A 22153-nucleotide genomic window follows, 5' to 3' on the forward strand; every position below is an offset into this window, starting at 1 on the left:
ACAAATGAAAATTACCAGCTTTTATAAAAAAGAAGGAGCTTGAATCCTTACTCCCAAAACACAGATACAAGGTTTTCCTTTATAAAAAGTGTATTGATTTTTTGCTATAAAAAGTGATCTATAGGGTGTCAAACCTGAAAACAAATTCTCACAGTGTTTTCAGTGTTGGCTGTTCACAAGGCATTACTGTTACAAACAGAGATAGAGAGATACCATAGGGGAGGTATAAATATTTCTTACCAGCTAGCAGTACCCTTGGGTTGTTTGTGGAAGGTGTTCCACTCCAGAGAACTGATTTATGGTTTTTTGCTTAATTTTTTTTTTTTTAAAAATCCCAATATTTGAATAATTTGAATTATTGTACTAACCTTACTTAGCATCTTACACAACCATTCCTAATCTCAGCCAAGCTTCTGCTGGCATATTAAGCATCAAACTAGTAAGTCATTTCCCTTCCTGCCCTCCAAAAATAAAACCAATACTAGTTAGTATGCAGGTGCTAAATTTGGGCTGTAAATGAGGAACAGGTGAGCTGGCAAATGCTGGCAGTTTGGGCAGGTGGAGAACATCATTTGCTCTACTTGAGCTTGCAAACTGGTCAGCAAGGGATCCATTTGCACACTTCCAGGGGAGCTACTTCACTATCACTAGGAAAATTACATAGCTGCAGCAGAAGAAGAAATAATAGAAGAAAGCGGGAAATGCACAGAAATGCCCCAAATTTTTCACAATGTCCATTTTGCATCCCTGTAACTTGGACGAATGGTATCCCTCTATCTCTATAGACTGGCAGGTGTTGATTTGTGGCACAGAGGATAAATCACAGGAGAAAAAAAAAAAAGACATATAACTGTGTGTCCTTTGATTTGAAAGCACCAGTCACCTATCTGCTTATTTTGGCAGAAGTGCTTTGCTGTATCTCAGACAATGCTTGCAATATGGACATTTAGCTCCGTGTCGCTCTACATGGAATCTCCAAGGGAATCAGAGTCATCCAAAGACAGAGGCAGATACAAGTCCTGTAGGGAGAAAGAGGAAAATGTTAACTCTCACAATGAGTTTCCACCTTTGGCCATGCCTAAGGAAGCAGCTGAGTGGCCCAGCTCTGTGCAGTTCATAGGGACAGGGTGGAAGACTCGTGCACTGGTTACTGGACTGGGCTGACCAGGCTGAAATCAAGACATGATACTCACACAGTGGAATAAGAGCATCTTGGTACCAGAAGAAAGATGTCTGTTCAGGGATAAGTTTGAGAACTGATTTTTTTGTTTGTTTGTTTCTGGATCAGTGTGTCCATTTTAACACATGCATGGAAGAGCAGGACCTTGCCTTAAACAGGTATCTTTGAACCTATGTCCACAATAAAGAGCCTTACCTTAATTTGAAAGTTACCTTCAGGAAAAATCTCTAGGAAAATCACATTCCATGATTTATTCCTTATTTTAAATAATTTCTGATCAACGAGAAAGGTTAAGAAAATCCCAAGGTTATTATTTGGATCAGATGCTGAATGTAAAGCTTTTCCAGGGTCCCTTTCTTGGATAACCATCTTATTCTGCTTCCTCAAAGTTCTGCATGGAATTAGGAACACAAACCAGCTCAAGGGCTAACGCTCTCCTGGGACCTGTTTGGACTCTGACCCACACACAGGTAATAACTGTGAGCAAAATGAAATAAACCCCAAATAGTCAGGAAGGAAATTCACAGAAATCTTGATGTAAGAAGAGGTGAAATAGGAATTTGTGGTGTACTCAACTTAAGCATTTACCATTTGAGCTTTAAGGGGAAAAAAAAGAAGTGATTTCATCATAAGCAGGAAATTGCTCCTGGGAGAAAGACAATGATGCGTGAATATTCTGGTAACCTAAAATGCTGCATTCGTGTTTGCTGATTGGCTTAAACTTAGTGGAGAAAATCATACTGCATTGGCTTTGCCCTCAGCAGTCACCCTCTATCACAAATGTTCTCGGGGCTTCATTGGAAAAGGTCATAAACCAGCCAGCTGAAAGCACACATAATACATTAAAAAGGTGAGTTTTACTGGTCTTTGCCAGGAAGCAAATCCTCATCTCCACAGTTCTAAATGGGATAATGTTTGGAAAGCATTTTAGGTCCTTGCTGCTGAAGCAGAGGATGCAGTTTACAGCATTACTCCTGCTGAATATACACAAGCAATTGTTGAATTCAGACCATGGGCCAGATTCTGTTCTCAGTTGTAAACTAATAATGAATCTGGACACATTTTGTGTAGAATTGGTTTATTTCCTCAGACCTGGACTGAGCAGCTGAGATCAGAGTGAAGTCCTGAGGAAAACAGACTTCATTTGAATTCAGCTACCCCTTTGTTAACCAAAATGAGCCCAGCCTGTGCGATTTAGCCCACAGTAGATTCCATGTGGCTGCTGACTGCAAAACCTCAGCACTACTAGAATTTTTAAATTACACTTCCAGAATTTCAAGTCAATATTTTCAAAATCACTCTCGGGATGAGAGGTGCATTCTGATTACTAAAGAGAAATCTCCTTGACCTCCTCTCACACTTACATTTATGTCCAAGTTCCTATCAAGTGAAGGCTGGTGGAAGCAGCACTATTGGCTATTCCAGGAATGCAAAGGTCTATGGAAATGAAAGTCTGAACTCAGCACAGAATGACACTGAACAACAGGAACTGAAAAAGCTGTGACAGTTGCTGTACCTTTTAAATAAATCAATACATGAATTATCTATGAGCCAGCACAGGTTTACAGACCTTTACTAGGATGCTGTGCTATCTGTTAGACATGCTGTTTGTGACCAGGAAAACCAGCTACTGTTCCAGATCACAATTGCCACATCAGCTGTAAAAAAATCATCTGGTTCCTGTAAAACAGAGTATGCTCTTAAATAATTAAAAAAAAATAAATTCTTGAGGAGCATCATTAAAGTGATGTCTTAGAGCTTCAGTAACATTTGCATTGCTTCTACTGTTTAATTGTCTGGATTTACCAAAAATTGAGGCTTTCCAAGAGAGGAGGATTTATGTGAAACCATATCCATCAATAACTTTTTCGAATAGTGATACAAGCTCAGGGTTAAGTTCTCTCTTCTGATCCATCTGGATGCTCTCCAGCACACATTAATAACTCTAGCAGAGGAAACAGGCCAATGATTTGTTGCTCACTATCCTGCAGAGTCTGAAGTGACAACCCTTTCAGGTAAAGGGCCAAACCCCACTGTCTCAACACAAGGAGTTGTGCTTCCAGAGAATATGGCCATGGCTTCAGTGTCACAAAAGTCTGAGTGAACTAAGGCAGAAACAGATGTAGTAAGGTATAAGAAACGTAATACCTTGTGCTTACGGAGGCTCCCTGGGCTGGTGGGTGTGGAGATCGGGGACTGCTTGGATTTGGGTGTGGACAGCTGACTGCTTGAGGTCCCGTTTGCTGACAGAAAACAAGACAGAAGCTAGAAATCAGACAAGCAAGGGGAAGATCTTTCTCCTTTGGGGAGATGGAAGGTCTCCAAACATTTAACACAGAAACACAATAGTTTATTCATGTTAGGCAGGAGAAAAAACCCAAACAAATACCATGGCTATTAACCTAACTCAAGGCTTTCAGCTACTCGGGGTAATTGACTGCAAAATACAGTGGAATAGAAAACAAATAGAAGGAGCAGTATTTTACACAGCAAACATCCACCAAATTGATCCAAGATACACATCATCACAAAAACAGAAAGACAATGTCTATGTTCTCAAACAGTTTAAGGGCGTGTGGAAACCAGAGGCTGAAGATATCCTGAATCCTAGACAAGAAATGTTAGATGATTACAAATTGGACAAACAGCAGCCTGAAATGCCTTGGATGTAGTAGCTGTGGGTGGGATTATGTGATCAAAGAGCCCTTCTGAAGCCTTGGTGGAAGCACAGGGTGACATGACACATCTCTGCTCTTCCTCTGCTGCCTGCACCAGAGAAGTGGACATGGTCTATCAGGGGAGGAACAGGAGAATTACATCAAGAAACAATCCTCTGCAAAGATCTTTGCAAAGATCAAAATCTGGTCTTTTGGGTTGATTTGTTTGTACATGTTGCTTTGAAAAAAAACATAGTTATTCTCAATTTAAAAAAAAAAAATGTTATTCATTTAAACCAAATGGCTTTTGGAATGACTGTTCCAAGCTTTCACAGGCCTGGGTTTTACTCAAAAGTGAAGGGCATGGGTCTATGTCAGGGCAAGCTGTTATGCATTTATTGGGTTAAAAAGGAATCAAAGTAAATAGCATATTATGCAGAAAAAATGAAGGGAAACCAAATGGAATAAGGATAAATCAATTGTTTTCCTATCACTGATGTTCACTGGGGTAAGCTAATGTCTTTGATAATTGCTAGGTGTCACAATACCTTTTTCCTAAGGACATGCTTACACATAGTGAATTTGGTCATTCACAGGTCAGGTATCAGCTCCAGGGATACAGATTCTCTTGTTACCAGGGGTTTAAACACAAAGCTCCATCAGCACAAGTAGCCTTACTCGAGGGAATTCAGACTCATGCTGGCTGTGTCCAAGGGTATTGTCCTTTCTGGCCTTTTCTTTTTTGCAATCCATGCAGCTGGAGGCCTTATTAGCATTAAACTACATATCCCAATCAAGTCTATAGAAAGTGGCATTTCCAAAACCTACTCCAGATGTTTATGTATTCAGCACAAGCCACAAAAACAAACCTCAAATATTTTGATTGTCATTTCCTTAAATGGCTGTAGTGTTGCCGGCCCTCCAGATAAATACACAAATCCCTGCCCTTAAGGAAGGAATTTTGAGTTGTGTTGATGTTTCACACAGAAAGAGAGCATGTAATACTCCAGGCTGGCTGTCCTGCTCTCAAAGTGCCCAGCATCTCTCTATATCATTTCTCTAACTGTAAAGGCATGCACAGAGGAGGGTGGATGATTTCAGCACACGGCACTTATGTTTTCAATTGTAATAGCTGAATCTGCAAATGGGCTACTTAAAAATAAGCAAGTACAGCAAGTACTTGAGTGTCTGGAGGAGACTGAAGAAGTGTATAAAAAAGTATCATACTGTAAGATTATATATGGGTGTTGTACTTTTAAGAGCAAAACCAGCACAACTCTTGCTTTAAATGCCTACAACAGCCTCTTACCTTCTTGTGAGAAAGAGGAGGAGGTGGCTCAGGTCTGTAGTATCACTGACCCAAATGCAGAGGTCACACAAGTGAGTTCAAATAAGTGTAGAGAAACATGTAAGCCTCAGGACAAAGGAGGAGCTACCAGCACAGGAGAGCAGCTCAGGCTCGATTCGTGGTGATGTGGGTCCTCTGTCTTCATCTCTCTGCATTCCCTCCTCTATGGGGAAGAGGAGGCTATTCATCACAGCTTTTTTTCCCGCTGCAAATGCACCTCACTGAGGAAATTTCTTGATTTCTTGAAAGGTGGTAGAAATAATGGTTTATAGATAATTAGGGAAGAGAGTGAGCCTTTACCTCCCCATTCCACTCAGACCATTCTCTATTGGTAGGGGGGAAAAACTAGTTATGGAAACCCAGAGACTGTTACACGCCGGTCCCTGCACTGTGCTGTGACACTTCACTGTGCTCCAGTTCTGCAAAGTGAGCTGCCCTCCAGGCTGCTGAGGAAAAAAAGTAGAGTTCTCTACCTATAAGCCATATAATGAAGGCAATTCAGTAAAAAAGAACTCGGATCTCTTTTATGTTTTATTTCACCAAGTGACTTTGTGTTTCCTATTAAAGAAAACGTGGGATAGAATAGTTACTAATATAATCTGTATTAGCAGGAATCCTTCTCCAATGCCTAAAAAGCCTCTTTATTTATTTTCAATTGTCACTGATCATCCTAAGATGAAAAATGCCACCTAACAACTCTACAAAGAACCAAAATTTCCCTTCCCCAAAGAGGAAGACTGGAAGAACAGCAAACAGTCAGCGTGCAGCAAATGGATGTAATTGCTGCAGAGAAGGATAGAAATTCCCTAATACAATGAGACTTTTAAGTGCTACAGCAGGGATATTAATATTTTATGAGCATCAACAAAAAAACAGATGTGACATCCAAATCAGAAATAGAATGAGATGGATGGATATCATTACAAATACAGTACAATTTTGCAGCAGGAGCAACAATTAAGAAGCCCAGTTTAATTTTCTCTGTGTCTGCTAATGAAGAATAGTGTTCATAAGCAAACTTGCCTGCATTTCTTTTGAATTGAAATGCCAAAAAATATCAAGAGGCAAAGAGCAGATCCCAGGTGGTGTATAATGCTGCTGCTCCACTAAAATCTGTTGATGACTTAGGATAGCTCAGGATCTCACCTACACTCAGCTAATGGGAACTATTCTTTATAACGAGTTTTTATTAGAATTCTTTTGGGTTTTTTTCCCACCATGTTGTTTTTTGTGTCTTATGCCTTATTTATGTCATTGTATTTGCTTTGCAAGCCCAATCTACCTTAAAGGCCCTTTGTGCATATAACACATCCTTTAATTGCATGCACATGTGCACTACATTGTTTTCATAGGCTCCTTATCTCCTCCAGTGCACAAGGCAATTTGTACTTGAGAGAAATCAGGCTTGTCCAGCACATGAGAGGGACGAGGGAGAATAATCATGTCATGTTTGAGATGGCTATGAAAGATCCAGATAAGCTGAATTCTCTGTCTCCTCCCACAGATGTTTTAGGATCACAGAGTCACAGAATCTCATCCCACCCCCTGCCATGGGCAGGGACACCTTCCACTATCCAGGGTTGCTCCAAGCCCCATCCACCTGGCCTTGGACACTTCCAGAGATGGGGCAGCCACAGCTTCTCTGGGCAGCCCGTGCCAGGGCCTCACCACCCTAATTTCTTCCTAATATCTAAAACTACCCTCCTTCAGCTCAAAGCCATTCCTCCTTGTCCTATCACTCCATGGTCTTGTCAAAGTCCCTCTTCAGCCTTCTTGTAGGACTCCTTTTAGCCAAAATTCCCATATGCAATTGTTCTGTGACTGTTGCTCAAGCTTGCCTGGATGACTGGGACTCTGGACCTGAACTTCCAGTGATGATGAGCACCAAGACCTGTAAATGAAGTTAGTGAGGTCCATCTTTTGAACTCCCCTTTCTATCAGCATACAGAACTGGAAAAAGCAGGGCCCGGGGATCATAGTGAGTGCTCAAAAGGTATGGAGATATCTATTTCCAGCAATTTGTAAAATAAGGTTAATGCTCCTTGCTTGACTGGGCTTCCCAGGATTCAGCAGATGAGTTCCTAGTTCGAGGAGCACATGCTCATACACCACAAGACTGAGAGAAAGAACCACAAAATACATAGATAGGTTTGTCCCCAGGTCAGGGTTTGAAGTGTCATCAAGAAATTAAAGAGAGGGAACAAGCAGAACAAGGACAGCATAAAGCAAATGTAGAAATAGCAGCTTGTTTAGTGAGCACGAGCCTTCCTGGACTCCAGGACAGAGGAGCCATGGGAAAAATAAAGGCTCCATTGTACTGTTTGTTCAGGAGTGGAAGAATTCAGATTGCACAGGCATCCCTCGCTCAGGCACCTCCAGACTTCCAGCCCCTCAGCTCTGCAGGGCTGGTATCCTCTTCTTACCAGGTTTTGTGAGGGGATCTCTCCCTGGATGTGCAGTGTGGACTGTCAGTGAGCAGAACATACATAGCACAAGCGAGAGAACAAGCTGCTGTCTCTCATGTGCAATCCCAAAGACATCTGTGCCTTTTTAACACATTCATATATAATGACCCCGGGGAGCCAGCTCTGCAGTCAGGACAGACTGACATTCTGTGTCTGTTTTGCTAATTGCTGCTGCCTTGTGAATATGCTTTTGTCCCTCTATCCAAACCTTCCCATTAGAGGACCGAGAAATTAAGGTCCTGCAGCAGTGCCTCAGAGTCCTGTTCATATTCTCCTTGAGCCAAATCAAGGCAAAACTGGGCAAAGACATTTTCACATTTCAGTTCAGGCACCTGTGGCTCTCTCCTGCAAAGGACTGGTTTTAAAAATCATTAACTCTCCTATCACGACGCATGTTATAAAACTGAAATATAAAATTTGTTATAAAACAAATACCTTGTTTGGTATGTGAGTTATTGTAAGATACATTCTTATAACAAAGAAGTAATGGCAAATGACATCATTATTTTCTCCCCTGTATTTCTCCCCAGAGCTTCAGCTCCGTCTTTTCCTTGGTTTGACTCCTTATTGGAGCAGTCTGTTAAAGAAATTTTGCCAAACCTCATGCTGATCCTATTCCATTTAAATCTCATGGACCATAGCAGCAGCACAGTGACTTCCCTCCTTATGGACAGTTTACCTCTGTCATCTTAGGAGAGGGATGGATTTCACTGCTCTAAGCTATGCCTTTTAGGAAAGCTGACTCCATAGAAAGAAAAATTGAGGCTAGAAATACCATAGAAGCTTTGTAACTCCAATTTTGTGCTCTAAATTGGGATCAAATATATTTGGGCCATCCCTGGCAGAGATCTTATTTTTTAACTGCACAAAGTCTGACAGGGACTCACAGGCTCTCTGAGAGACCTGATGAAGTAATTAAGTTACTTATAATTGAAAAGTATTCCTAATATCTGATCTGTATATTTCCTATTAAAGATTAAACCAATGTCCTGTCCTATCCCGCACTGGCACACAGGAAAATTGATCCTGATCCTCTTTTCAGTACTTCAAATGAATTTGGAGAGTGTTACATTGTCCCTTCTCAATTTTCCTTTTCTCTAACCTGGATTAATCCATTTCTAGAGAAAATTTCTTCTGGGTTTTCTCTAGTTTGCCTGTGTCTTTCTTGCATGTTCAGTTTGTACTGAAACACAACAACCCAAGCTCACCTAAGGCCAGACAGAGACACCAATCCCACCCAAATCTCAATTCACACCTGATATATGAGAAAGTAGGTTCAGCTTTCTTAGGCAACATTTGGGAGAAAGAGAAAGGCACTTGGATACACTTGTTGAAGGGAGAGAAGTAAAATCCTGATGTATTTTGCTAAGTGCACTTCGCTGGAAGCAACATGATGTGAGAGATGGGTGGAGGATGTAGATGAAAGGCTATGTCACAGCTCCAGTACCAAAGAGGTTGGAAAGTAGAGGATATATTGGAAGCCCAGTGGAACTGCTGGCAAAGCAGCCAGGGCCTTCCAGTTAAACTGAACCAAGAGGTGAAAACAGTCCCCTGATGGAATGATCAGCATAGAGTCTGGAGGAATAGCTGGGTCTAACCAGAAAAGGTGTATATATATATATATATATATATTTGGGGGTTAATGAGAGAAGGAAAAAAGGATTCCTCTTGGGAATATAAGGACTGGGGTCTGTTGCCATCTGCTTATAGCAAGACATTTCTTCATTCTTCATTCATTCATTCAATTCTCATTTGTTCGTTCCTTTAATGACTGTACAGTAAATAAAGGGGAAGGTACTGCACCAAGAAAACAGCATTTAACGAGTTCCTGTGGATTAGCTGCCTCACTTTTTGGATATCCTTGGAGCTGAAGAGCTCTGGCTGCCTAGGGGAAACTGAGCTTTTCACAGTGAGGCCATGACACATCGAGGCAGGAGGCAAATTCCCTCTGGCAGAAGGGACGGATTCAGCCAGTGAACTCAGACCACTGCAGCTGGGAGCTGGCACTCTCTGTGCTGTTGTACTTCTGTGCACGGCCTTTTGTCCTGATGCTTTTTTACAAAATATTTTGTTTGTGTGTTCTCTGTTACTCTAAATTAATCCATGTTATTTTGGAATGGGACCTGACCACTTACATAGTTTGCTGCCAGGACTGCTGCAACAAGACAGCCAAAGAATTTATCACAGTTCATATAAACCTGAATTAAGCCTCGGCTGCCTCTGTAGGCAATGCATGCAACCACCGTCCACATGGAACTCCACTGTATTGTCATTTTTGCTGCTGATAAATAATGTACCATTTTCCATATGCTTTAGTGGGGGAATGGAATAATTAGGATGAGAAATGGAAGAAAGTAACATCCTTTTCTTTAACTGCAGTGTGTTTGTAATGAGGAGGGTTCATAATTCTTTCACTGAAGCAGCATGGAGATTTACCTCTGAATCTGCACTGATATCAGTGCCCAGATATGTCACAATGGCCTTAGAGACTTAGAGGGTACAGAAACCTGCTTAGAGAAGAACTGCAGAGAACAGAAACTAACAACACAAAACCAAGGAAACTAAAGGTTCTAATATGACAATATATCTGATATCACCATAGCAGAGTGAAAGACAGCAAAGATAGAAAGTATGAATGGGTAGGAGAGCAAACACATAGCAAAAAGATATATATATTTGAAGTAAAACTATTTTTAAACAGTTTCATAAATTAAATGGGTGAGAATTCTGTGGGGCAAAAAAAGTCAGATAATCTTTTATTAATCAGGCTTCAGTAAGCATTCCTTGCCTTTTTAATGTGATAACTTCAAAATCCAACTAAATGTAAATATTGATTCTTAAATGATGTGTAAATCCACCTAAATTATTACAAATTCAAGACAAGAATACAAAACTGTATTCTTTTTTCTCTCTGTCCTGAGTAAACAAATCTTCCATCTTCCAATGCTGAAGGAGTTCAGTCTTTTTCATTGTTATTAAACAGGACGGGCTGCCATTTCTTCCTGTATTGAAATTACAGGAAAGTACGAAAGACCCTTGTCTGGATGGATTAAGGAAACCTGATTTGTCCTTCATTACTGGCCTTAACTCCAGGAACTGGCTATTGTTCAGCATTCCTGGTTATTTTAATCTCCCTCTGAAAAGCTCTGCTGACTGTGTTCATTAAACCTCATCAGATGAGTCACCATTCTGTTCCTGTAAGTCACTCAATCAGTTAAAATCAGGAGCACAATAGTTGCCATTTCACATTAGACTATCTGCTCATGCAATAAAGTCTTGTTCTGGTGGTAATTAGTACCTACCTGATGCTTATGGAGAAGGTTTAAATGCTGTTTCACAACTCGTGCATGAGCTGACGCCCAGATCAATGAATGTTAGTTTGGGATTTTTTAAATCAACAACATAATTTCCACCATGCCTTCAATGTACCCACACAACTTTACCAGGCATTTGGAATTATAAAAGCTTTTTAGATTATAGCAAGCCTGAGTTTAAGAACAACCTACACTGGCATATTGAAGAAAAACTTTATGAATGTAAAATCCCCTTACAGAGAAATACCTTTATTTTAAAATTTCAGTGTCTTGGTATGTGCCAATCAATTTCACACTGTCCTTTTAAGTAGCTAAAGAACCAACCAAGAGACCCTAAAAAATCAAACTGCTTCCTGGGGAAAATCCTTCTGATTACTGTCAAGTGAATTTTATATCCAATAATCCAGTGTCTACTGATGGTCAGCTGTTGTGTGGTGTTCCCATGCAATAAGTTGTGTGTAAGCATGAGGGGGAAAAGTAATTTCTCTTTTATATCACCTGTGTTAATGTTGTGGGTCACTTGAATTCAAGATATGAAGCTCTCCTGGAATCCTGGCATCCTCTTTTTGTGATTTGGCTATTTTAGTGACAGGCCATGTCTGGTTCTCTTTTGGAACAGAACAGGCAAGCAGATGACACACTAGATGTTCATTGTGACTCTAGGAACTTTCCATGACTCTAAAAACTATCAGTTACTATAATTACTACAATGTGCAGCCCAACCTTCAATTGCCAGGCTCTGCAGCTCTCCAGGTGAGCCACACCACCAGTCCAGGGGCTACTGAAGGAGGAGGGAGGCTTTTCAAGTGGTGCAAGCTGCAGCAGTAAATTCCCATTTTTCCTTCTCTTTTATTAGTGAGTGACTGTCTCAGGATCACATCAATAAACCCATCACCAGTTCTCCAGTTGCAAGATCACTGGTCTTCTTTCAATAACTATTAGAAGAAGCCACTTCTGACCTGTACAATAATTACCACTAGCTTTGCACAGAAGGTTATTCTAAATCAGTCTGTATCTATAGCGGACATTTGGGAGCACTGTGGGCCTTGATTTCCTGCCTGTGAAGTGGAAACTTCTTCTAAAACATTGTTAGGGAAGGAGGCTGTGAGACTGTGTGTGGTACAACCTCAAGCCACAACTGCACTCAACCAACCAGAGAATTCCTTTCCAACATTTATTAAGTGCCCCCTGTAGCACCAGACTCTTGTTTTCAAAAGAATACCGGGGTTTCCTACGCAAACACACACAGTACGTGTCTTTCCCTCGAGCACAGTCAATATTCAGACACCAAGAAACAATCACTCACCATCTTGATGGTTACCTGAATCGGCTGGAGACTTGCTGCGGCGCATGGGCGCTGGGCTCTTCGCCGAGCTCTTCTGAGGGGTGGGAGAGGACTTGCTGCCCGTGGCAGCTGCAGGGCTCCCCTTCATCACCCGGCACTCTGGGGGAACACACAGCAGCCGTGGTTATGTCCCTGTGCCCATGGACAGAGGGTATGAAACACCCCTGGGCAGCTCAGTGCTTTGTCTCCGAAAAGCAAACATCGAGGGCGAGGGGAAAAGCTGACATCAGCACATTTTCTCTAGAGCAGAAAGGAGACCTTTCAAGGGGAGGGAAAAGAGGACGGCTCAGCTCCTCTAGAGGAGGTGCTGAGACAGCGTAGGTGCCAGGCAGGGTCTAGCAGGGCCTGTCTCCAAACCTGTGTCCTAGCAAACATTTTCTGCCCTTCCCCTTGCCATAGTTCTCACTGACTGGTGAGCACAACGAGTCAACACTGAGCGATGAATCAGGTCAAAAAATCCAGTTAATTTGTTGCAACCCTTCCGTGAAGATTTAGTAGGAGGAGTGATGACTGCAACTTATGCAGGTGCAGAAAGCCAGGAAACAGCTCATGGCATGGTGTAAAGTCTCCAAGTGGCAGACTGGACATCTGCCCCAGGAGACTTTCACCCAGCCTGAATCAACCTCTTCTGTCTCAACAAGTTGGAGCTTTTCAGATGCAGAAAGGAAAGAAGACAAAATGGTTCTACAAAATACATCCTCTGTCCTGGCCAGTCATCCCTTTCAGAAAGGTTTGTATAAACAAGCCCAGCAGATTTATGCACTTGAAGACATGAGCAGATGAGAACCCCAACTGTGTTTTCTTGAAAAATAAATACGCCAGGAAGAGGGATAAATGTAAACATGATCTACAGGGTCCTGCAGAAAGGAACTGAAATGCTAACAAACCCCTGTGTGTCCCAGGATTTCAGGCATGCCAGATCTTCAAAAGCAGGGTTTATTTACATTGAAAGCTAACAGAAAAAGAACTTTCCACCCCTCAAGTTATTAACTTAACCCAGTTAAGAAGAAGACAATAAAAAGGGAATTTCCTTTTTGTCAAATGCTAACGGGTCTCACCTCATCTCCTACAACAGCTTGTCCTCACCAAGACGTAAAAAGTGCATTTTTTACATATGTGAATTACATGTTCCTCATACAGACAGTTTCTAATAGAAAAGTTCAGCTCAGCTCTGCACACATGTCCTGCACTGAGGACCCTCTTGGCTGGATTCTCCAGTGGGAATCAACTAAGGCAGCACATACCAGATAAATAACTGGTCAACTGAAAACAAGCTGTCTGACCTAAATGTATGTGTTATTTAATTATATATCAGTACATCTATGAAAATGTAGTTGCCTTAAATTTTTCCCCAGGCTTTCCTCATTCTCAGACACTCGAGAGTCCGTCTCTCCTCCTTCCGGATGGTTTGCAAGAGAGTTTGCTCTTGGGTCATGCAGTACAAGAATATGAGGAGAGGATGTCTTGTGCTCCAGGGATACTGCATGGCAATAATTAAACCTACAATGAGTTTATTTTCTCCCCAGATAAACGATTTTGGAAATTGTAAATCAGGGATGGAAAAATTTGTGTGCGTGTGTTGTTTTGTTTTTTTCTCAAAGGTACTTGACTTCTCACATATGATGTCATAGAAAGGCTTGTGGAGGTCCAGCACTAATATAGCCCAAATTTTTTATACATGAAGAGCAGTACTGATGCTGGGGGATGGGGAGATGCATGGAAGGTAGACTATCTCTCCTTGATCCTAAAGAGTACAGCGTTTCATGAGACAATCTGAAACAGCCAGCCACTGTGTTAACCAGCTGAGACAAAACAGGAGGAAAAATCCTCTTTAGTCACTGCAGAAGTTATATTTTTGAAGGCTCTTGGATATCGACAAAAAACATTGCAACATTTGCATCTTGGAGCACAACTCACTTGCCCGGCCACAGGCACTGAATCTCTCAATCCTATATCACATGGGTATCCCAGAAACCAAGGGGGACTCAAAAGATGTCAGGCAGCTGTGTTCAGTCACCTGAATTACTCACTAAAAAAATATACATAAAAAGTAAAAATGCTTCATATTACGTCCTTGTGAGAGCTTCCAAATTTATTTTTTTCCCAGGGGAGTAATTCCTTGAAAAGAAAACCAGCTTTGCATTTTCTAGCACAAAAAGGCTGACTCTGAGGAATTCCTCCAGCTCAGCCCTTGGCAAGTGTCAATACACCAAAAGCAACCACAGAGCATTTGCACATCTGGGAAAAAGGCTCTGAAGGTGGAGACCTGACTGTGCTGAAGTTGCTGTAAACAGGCCTCCAAACATCACCAGGGTGTGACATTTCCATGGGCTGGTCTTGAAACCAGTGGGTACAAATTGGACAGAGCAATGTCATCTGGAGGGTGCTCAGCAGCAGGGATTAGAGGGTGGAATCTGTGGTGGGCAGTCAAGAGGAAAAAGATGACATAATCCTCTCTTATGCTATTTCTCATTTTGTTTCCTGATGTCCTGCCAGAGCGAACATAATAACCGGCAACCCTGGTGCGTGTCATCCAAACAGGCAAGAAAAAGTTCCCCATGACAGAGGAGATTTTAGTAAGTGACAGTCATCTGCAAAACCTCAGGATTTGCAGTTCTCCTTGCAGCATCTGACTCGTAACAAGGAAGGATGATGGATGTATAACGGGAAAAAGCTGCTGGCTAACAGCTCCTCATCTGCTTCCTGCGAGGTGCAGGGCACCCCTGCTCCCCTCAAAATTCCTCTGGGAGCTGCAGATACTTGGTGCCTTCCCAACAGCAGGCTTGGCTTATTTATGTGAGAGAAATCCAAGATGGAAAAGTGAGTAGTAACCAGGAGTGTAGGCAGAGAGCTGGGCTTCCCATCAAGTCGTTCTGTTAGGATTGCATCCAAACTGTTTTACAGCGTGGAACTCCCGCTGGAGCTGACTCAACTGCTGAGTGTTAAAAAAAATATGAAGCTCAGGTTACAGATTGCTTCCCCAGCCTGACACAGGCTTTATTCTCTGCCTACAAAGTCTCAGCTGAACCTTGGAAAACTTTCTCTTAATTACCCAAGACCATCAAAATGGGTTCATCTGGAGTACACAGGTCAGAAGCACCAGCGTTAAACAAAATCAGGCTTGCAAAGGAATCATAAAAAAGTAATGTTTGAAGATTAGAGGCTGCTTGACTTTCTGGCATACAGCTAAAGTTCTCTTTGGTCCTCAATACCAAGTCAGATTGTAGCAGATTGGACAGCATGGGACTCGTGTTCCTTATACAGGATACCTAGAGCTCTGGGAAACGAACCTAAATGCTTGGAGGACACATTTTAGAGTTTAGATGGTCAAAATAACATTAATTTCCTCTTATTGCACTCACTAGCACCTGCAGGCAGCATGTGCTCTTGGTGGATAGAGTTGCCAGGTGGGGTGGGTGGTAAATCCTACAGGCAAGCTCTGTATATTCTGTGAAATCAAAGATTTCATGGCTTAATTGATCATAGAGACTCACATTATTACACACCTCTGCTTGCACTCGTAACAGGGACAAATAATGGTGCTGTCACAGTTGTGTCCCCCTCCAAAAGGGAATTATTGCCCTGCTTTGTGAATCGGCAGAAGAAAGCAGTGGAAGTGTGATTATTTTTTTTTAACTGTTGCTTTTCCCTATTTTTTTAATATTTACTTGTCCACATAAGGAGGTTTAGTTCTCAGGAAAAATATATCTCTCCGACTGTAACTGGAGAAAATCAAAAGGATACACTTGCAGTAAATGTCAAATGGAGCAGGAGTTAATTTATTCTGACTTGGGCTACCTCAGCCAGTATTTGCCTGATTATAATATCTGCTGACTGGATAAGTATCACAAAAGGATGTTAAATTCCATGTACTGGGTCTTAAAAATCAGAATAGAAGCATGCAGCATTATTATCTGATACAAGCAACTGAATGGAAATCAAATAAAACCACAGCGTGCGTTTGATGTTACCGCTTTCATCCAGAGAAAAGTCATCCTGTGCATAGCGGAATTTTTCTGGACCACAGGCGATAAACACATCATCATCCCCAAAGAAATCATGGAGACAGGTCACCTACAGAGAGAGCAAAGTCATTCATTTTATTTTTAATTGGCAACATTCTGACGTGGCTCAGTTTTAATTTAAACAGAACGGCGCTGCCTCTCTGCTCTTGCCCCCCGCCCCATGCTGATTTGGTCCTACTCTCCATAAGGCTGGTGCCCATCTGGGCAAGTCAAGTGTAACAGTGTAATTAAAAAAAAAAGAGAGAAAAAAAACTCCAACAACTATCTTGCACATTCTGTGGGGAGTGGCATTTCCCATCCATTCAGGAGCTGACAGAATACACTGATCACCCTAATGAATGACACAGCTACTTCTAAAATAAGAAGCAGAGGTTCCCTCCCTGCCACATCCACAGGCAAGGCTATGACACCACTGCCCATGCTGGTGAGTATCTTAGTACCAACAGACCCTGAAAACTCAAAGAACCACTAAGAAGGCAAAAAGCTACTGGGCACAGCACAGGTGCACAGATGTGACTCCTCTTAAGCGATCCTGATGATAAATTTTCAAGTCAAAAGGTTTATCTGTGCTATTGATGGAGGGACCCAAAGTTTGACTAGACATCTTTCCCACACAACCACAATATAAATGCATGGATTTACTCCAGATGTTGTGCCATCTTCTCCCTGCTTTGGCCACCCAGACATAGGATGCTAAAGCACCATCCCTCACTGCAGAGCTGCTCATCCCACAGAAGGTCGAGGTGTAGGGAAGGTGGTTATTGGGTGGGAAAGGCACAAGGAACCAGGGAGGGGAGGCTGCAGCAGCTCCAAGTGTGGGAGCTTTGCCCTTGAACAGCTCAGTGGGAAAAGGAAAAGCAGTAGCTTTCAGCCACCTAAAATTACAACTCCTCTCCGGGGACACCACAGGAGCAGGATGTAGAAAACTCTTTGAGGTAAACAGAAGACACAGTCACACCAGCCAGGGGCTCTGAGTGCCTTGCTCTCCTTTTTTGCCATCCTAAATACAAGGAAATTATATCTTGCAGTACCTGAAGCTCCAGACTGTGGCTTGCCTTGCAGCATCAAATAGAAGCAAAGCACGAGATGTGGGAGCTTCAGATCCACTGATTTAATCAGAGAACTGATATCTGGGAGTTCAGGAATCTGAAAATGCAGGCAGGTTGTGGGAAGCATTCCAGCAGGAGAAAAGTGCAAGATGCCATCATGCTGGCAGCTAATCCCCACATTCAGCTGGCAGAGATCTGCAGTTCTCTCTACTGCTCTACAGGTGATGGACTTGTTTTAGCAATATGTAAGGATATCCTGACATTCCAGCCATACACTGACCAAGTATCGTGTCAGGAGGAGCAAAAATGTTCATCTGCAAACACACCAGAGTGGAACATCTCCAGCATCAGCCAGCCTGGTACAACACCCCAGCCACACATCTGAACACCTGGCAGAGCCTAAGGTGGTTTTTTTTAAGTGCCATTTCTTCAGGAAATCATTTCAAAGGACCACAAGATCGGCACTGACATTTACAATGGAGGTATGAGGGTGAGAGCTGATGCTGATGTCCAGTGTTTTGCCATGTCTGGGGTCTCTACAGGGGGTGGATGCACTGCAAGGGACTGCAGAGAGCACTGGAGATAACTGGGGAAACTTACTGCAGGCAGAGCTCGATTTCCATATCTACTGATCTCTTCGAGCTGGACTGTGAAAAGTTAATTTCAAGCTCTAATAAATCAACTATAAAGAAGGCTTTTGGCTATCTTAATAAGGCTCAGTATTTCACACTGGTTAATGTAATGTATAATTAAAGCACTGCCTACGAGTGCCAGCACTGGTTACAATGCCAAATATTAGTGAAAAGCTTGCTTTTCACATCGCCATGATTTTCAAAATGGAGCAAGCTGAAATCTGCTATGGCTTTGATCAAAGTTAGAATTTTCTTTGCTAACTTCAGTGAATTCCTATTTCTGTTTGCCTCAAATTAGATTGGAAACAGTTAATAATAAATCTATAGAGAATTCTCCCAAAGAAAAGATGACGTTTTAAACCAGCACTTGGTGTTACAGTCCTCCCCCCCCTGCCCAGGATGCGTGGCACTAATTCATTTGCAAATAATTGGGTTTGGCTCAATACACAAGTTCCCATCTGAATGCTAAGCACCGTAGTTACGCCACAGAAAAGACTCCTAAGGGTTCCTAAGCTCACCCTTCAGTCCAGGAACCACTGCTCAGTTAAACACAGAGCAAAACTGAATCACAACACAAGGATTCAAAAATTTTCCAACCTTTTACATGAAATCAGAAAGTACCCACAGGTACTTTGCTTTTTTTTGTCTCCAGGTCATAAATTGAAGTGTGTATTTTGTCCTTGCCTCCCCACAACCACCACAAGCAAAAAGAAAGTCCAGGCCATCACAAAAACCTTCAGATCAAGGCTCCAGACATAATGGAAAATTCCCAACATGCACAAGGACAGAAAACTGATTGCATATCAAGCAGGGATACTTGCAATTAATTTTGCTGCTGTTCTTTCAGGTGTGTTTTATAGTCATCAACAGCTGGTTAGATGAGCACTGGAGGCTGGTAATGAGTTAGATAATCTCCTTGTTGAGCTCCTAATACTCAGGAAACAATAACTTCTGTATTTACTTTATTTGTTCCCCTTTTCTTTCCTTCTGTAACTTCCACTATTAAGAACTCACCACAACATAGTAGAAAAGACAACCAAAACCCAACTCCACTTTCCTTAAATAGTGCAAAACATCGCAAAATTCAGAAATAACTGCACGTATCGTGCTGTGTTGCATATGTTCACCACGTGTGTGGTATTTTCTATTTACCTTTTGTTTATTAAATCCCAATCCTTGATCATCCCTGTATGCCCCTGAAACACGTCCCATATGGATTGGTGTCCACAGGAAGCTGCTGGAGTAAACTTTCTTTGTGAAAACATGTGACTTAACTGCTGGACCTGACAGCAGCAGAGCCAGACCCTCTAAGGGATGCACAGGAAACAAAAACCACCAGAAGAAGGGCCTAGATGAGTTCATCCCTGAAGGTCATAGAGTCAAGAACTGGGACCATGGGCTGCTCTGCTGGGATAACAGGTTTGAGACCTTATTAGCCAGTATGGAATATTTAAGGGTTGTTCTTGACGAGGAAGGTCAAATCTCTACCTGCACTGATTTTTGTAGAGGTTTTAAGTGACTCCTGAATGACATTATAGGTCTTCTCTCCATTCGTCAGAAGTCTTTTTTCTCATGTTTTCTGTTTATTATTCATAAATAAATAAAAATGGTACAAGTCTCCCCCCAGGCAGTGTGGACTTTTTGAAAGTATATATTCTGCTTTAGCTTACTCTAATCTACTATTCTAATTATATCAAATAATTCACCTGGAACACCATGAAAACCCTGAAAGAAAGTTCACATCAATAACAGATTTACCCCAGATGATGACCTGAAAATCATTGTTTTAAAGTGCTGCATTTTACTTTTAACTATAAATTTATTAAAGCACAAGACAAAACCTGATAGTAGCTAGCTAGTGCAAGGACTAGTTCTATTACCTGAAAATGGTGAATTGTCTGGTGACTGTTATCATGCACCCTTAGCAACGACACCAGAAATCAGCAAAATAGGAAGATTTTTTCTTTTTCCATTTTCAAGTCCACAGGCTTTTTTTTTATTTATAACAAAAAATAAACTTGTGTATAACACTACAGTGGACAAAATAAATAGCATTGATTTTCAAGCAGGCCTTTGTTTAAAGGAGGGTAATATTTAATTTGAAACTCAGGATTCAAAGGACAATATTGATTTAGAAAGGATCATCCTACATGAAATGTTTGCACTCCAATTCCTGTAGCTTAAGCAATACCGATGAAGGAAATTATTTCTTCACACTCCAGTCGATGAGGCACAAATTTATTTCTTACTAAGTCATTATTTCTAATAGAGTTGATGATAACATTTCTCTTTGTGCCAAGGTTTGATCTTTTTACTAAACTTTATAATATATATCACAGAATAAATAGAAGTTGGTAGAGATTAACAGAGATTTGAGGGAGTACAAAACTCTTTGCAATTCCTTAGGTTTTCATTAAGCGTGGTTTCTTTCCTTGTTAAATGAAATCCTCCTTTGCTTATATTAGAAAAACCTTCCCTGAGAGGACAATATAGCTCAGATTTCCAAGAGGGGATTTCTGCAGTGACAGTCCATTAGTGTCTGCTGCAGCAATTTTAATTGCAGAAAGGAAAGTACAGCCTTGTGAGAGCTGCTGAGCCGCCTTCTTCATTTTAATACAGCACTTGTAGAACTAAGCATTTTTCAGGATTTTGACAAAATGGAGTTCGCCTCACACATGTCTCTGGATGTCAGCTCACAGTGTGCTGAAGTATCTGTGATATTCTGAGTTCACCTGGAAGAGGAGCAGTAACACACAGCATCTACACCAGCACAGCTTTGAGTAACTGGCTGTTTCTACCATCCTCCAGGAGGCAGCAGCCCCATTTAGAAACTGTAATTTGTTAATAAATAAAATGATTAAAATAATTAGAAATAAAAAAACCTGAAGACTTAAGCCTCAGTCTAAATCACCCACCAGTGCAGAACCTCCTGTGCTTTGAATGTGTGTTTGGATTACCCAGCTCCTTTTGTTCCCTTTCACCACCTGCAGAAGGGCATCCCCACGAGGGTGAACAGAACTGCCTTCTTCACCTTTCAGACAAATGTCTTTATCAGTTCAGAAAATATATCCTGCTTTTAGCTCTCTCCCTTAGCCCTAATGACTTTGGGAACTGTTCTCTCTGCAATATCTCCCCTCTTTAAAGAATTTAGACAGCACAACTGGAAGTGATACCGACAGCATTATAGTCCCTAAGTTTCAGCAAATGTAATGGTTATGGTCAAAGAAAACAGATATCCATTTCCACCCTTTAAATCATCATACTTCTTCAGCTTTTAGGCTTCCAGAGGTCAGAACAGTGGAAAAACTGTCTTCAGAGGTAGCTTTGAAAAAGACCACAGAAGACAGTTTATATGCCATACACATATAAAGCCTGTAGGAACAGGAGTGAATTAAGACATACTCTTATTTTTTTTCTAAGTTGCTTTGATAAATACTTTAAAATTGAACACATCTGTTAGCTAAAGACAATTAATGTATCTTAGATGCCTGCTCCTGTCCTTTCTCTTTCAGCACAAGGTGCCAGATGAAGTTGAGGAAGTCAGGCCAGCAGCTGGATGGATACCAAGGGTTAACTGAGCTGAGAATGTATCTAAAATCTGTTTAAACTCTGTTTTAACTCAAACCAGAAATCTGATGGACTTATTTATACTCCAACACCTGTACTCCAAGCCACATTGGCAGTGGTATGTTTATTTCAGGTCTGAGGAGCCAAAATCCTAAAGCACAAAGGCAACTGTGCTTTATGATGTATCAGCTGGGTGTTTGCAATCAATAGAGCACTGCACAGAAACAAAACACACACAGACCCATCCATGGGAAGATTCAGCAAGGTCACACATCAGAGTGAATATGGGAATTAATGAACATGGGGACTCAGCTCTTCACCACACATCCGGAAAGAAAAAGATTTCAGGTTGAGGGGATATGATGGAAAATAAATATGTTGATATTGGAATGCACAGCACTTAATACATTTTTCTTTTTAACAGTCTGAAGACTGCAAGCCCAAAGCAGAGACTGAATTGATTTACATTATATTAGATTCTGGTTTCCTGGATTTAAAAATAAGAGATGTTTGGATTCAATTATTTCTTTAAAGTATGCACACACCCACTCAATAGATTCCACATTCGCAT

The 22153-nt window shown here is 41.4% G+C and overlaps 1 protein-coding gene across 6 annotated transcripts in view; it reads right to left on the bottom strand.

Annotated features, from left to right (window-relative positions):
• Nucleotides 1-302: 302 nt before the first annotated feature.
• Nucleotides 303-22153, bottom strand: part of DCX (doublecortin) — an 80194-nt gene continuing 58343 nt past the window's right edge. Inside the window, exons 4-7 of one of the 6 annotated variants that reach the window (XM_018083268.2) lie at nucleotides 16281-16383; nucleotides 12286-12408; nucleotides 3329-3423; nucleotides 303-1019 (exon numbers count right to left, since the gene is read on the bottom strand). In XM_018083268.2, the coding sequence (XP_017938757.1) occupies nucleotides 963-1019; nucleotides 3329-3423; nucleotides 12286-12408; nucleotides 16281-16383 (378 nt within the window). In that variant the 3' untranslated portion in view covers nucleotides 303-962. Of the gene's footprint in view, nucleotides 1020-3325; nucleotides 3424-12270; nucleotides 12409-16280; nucleotides 16384-22153 lie in introns of all 6 variants that reach the window. The other 5 variants (XM_018083267.2, XM_018083266.2, XM_018083265.2 and 2 more) reach the window with 5 other exon arrangements.

Source organism: Manacus vitellinus, unplaced genomic scaffold (genome assembly GCF_001715985.3).
Source record: "Manacus vitellinus isolate BGI_N305 unplaced genomic scaffold, ASM171598v3 scaffold_62_pilon, whole genome shotgun sequence".
Lineage (NCBI taxonomy): Eukaryota > Metazoa > Chordata > Aves > Passeriformes > Pipridae > Manacus > Manacus vitellinus.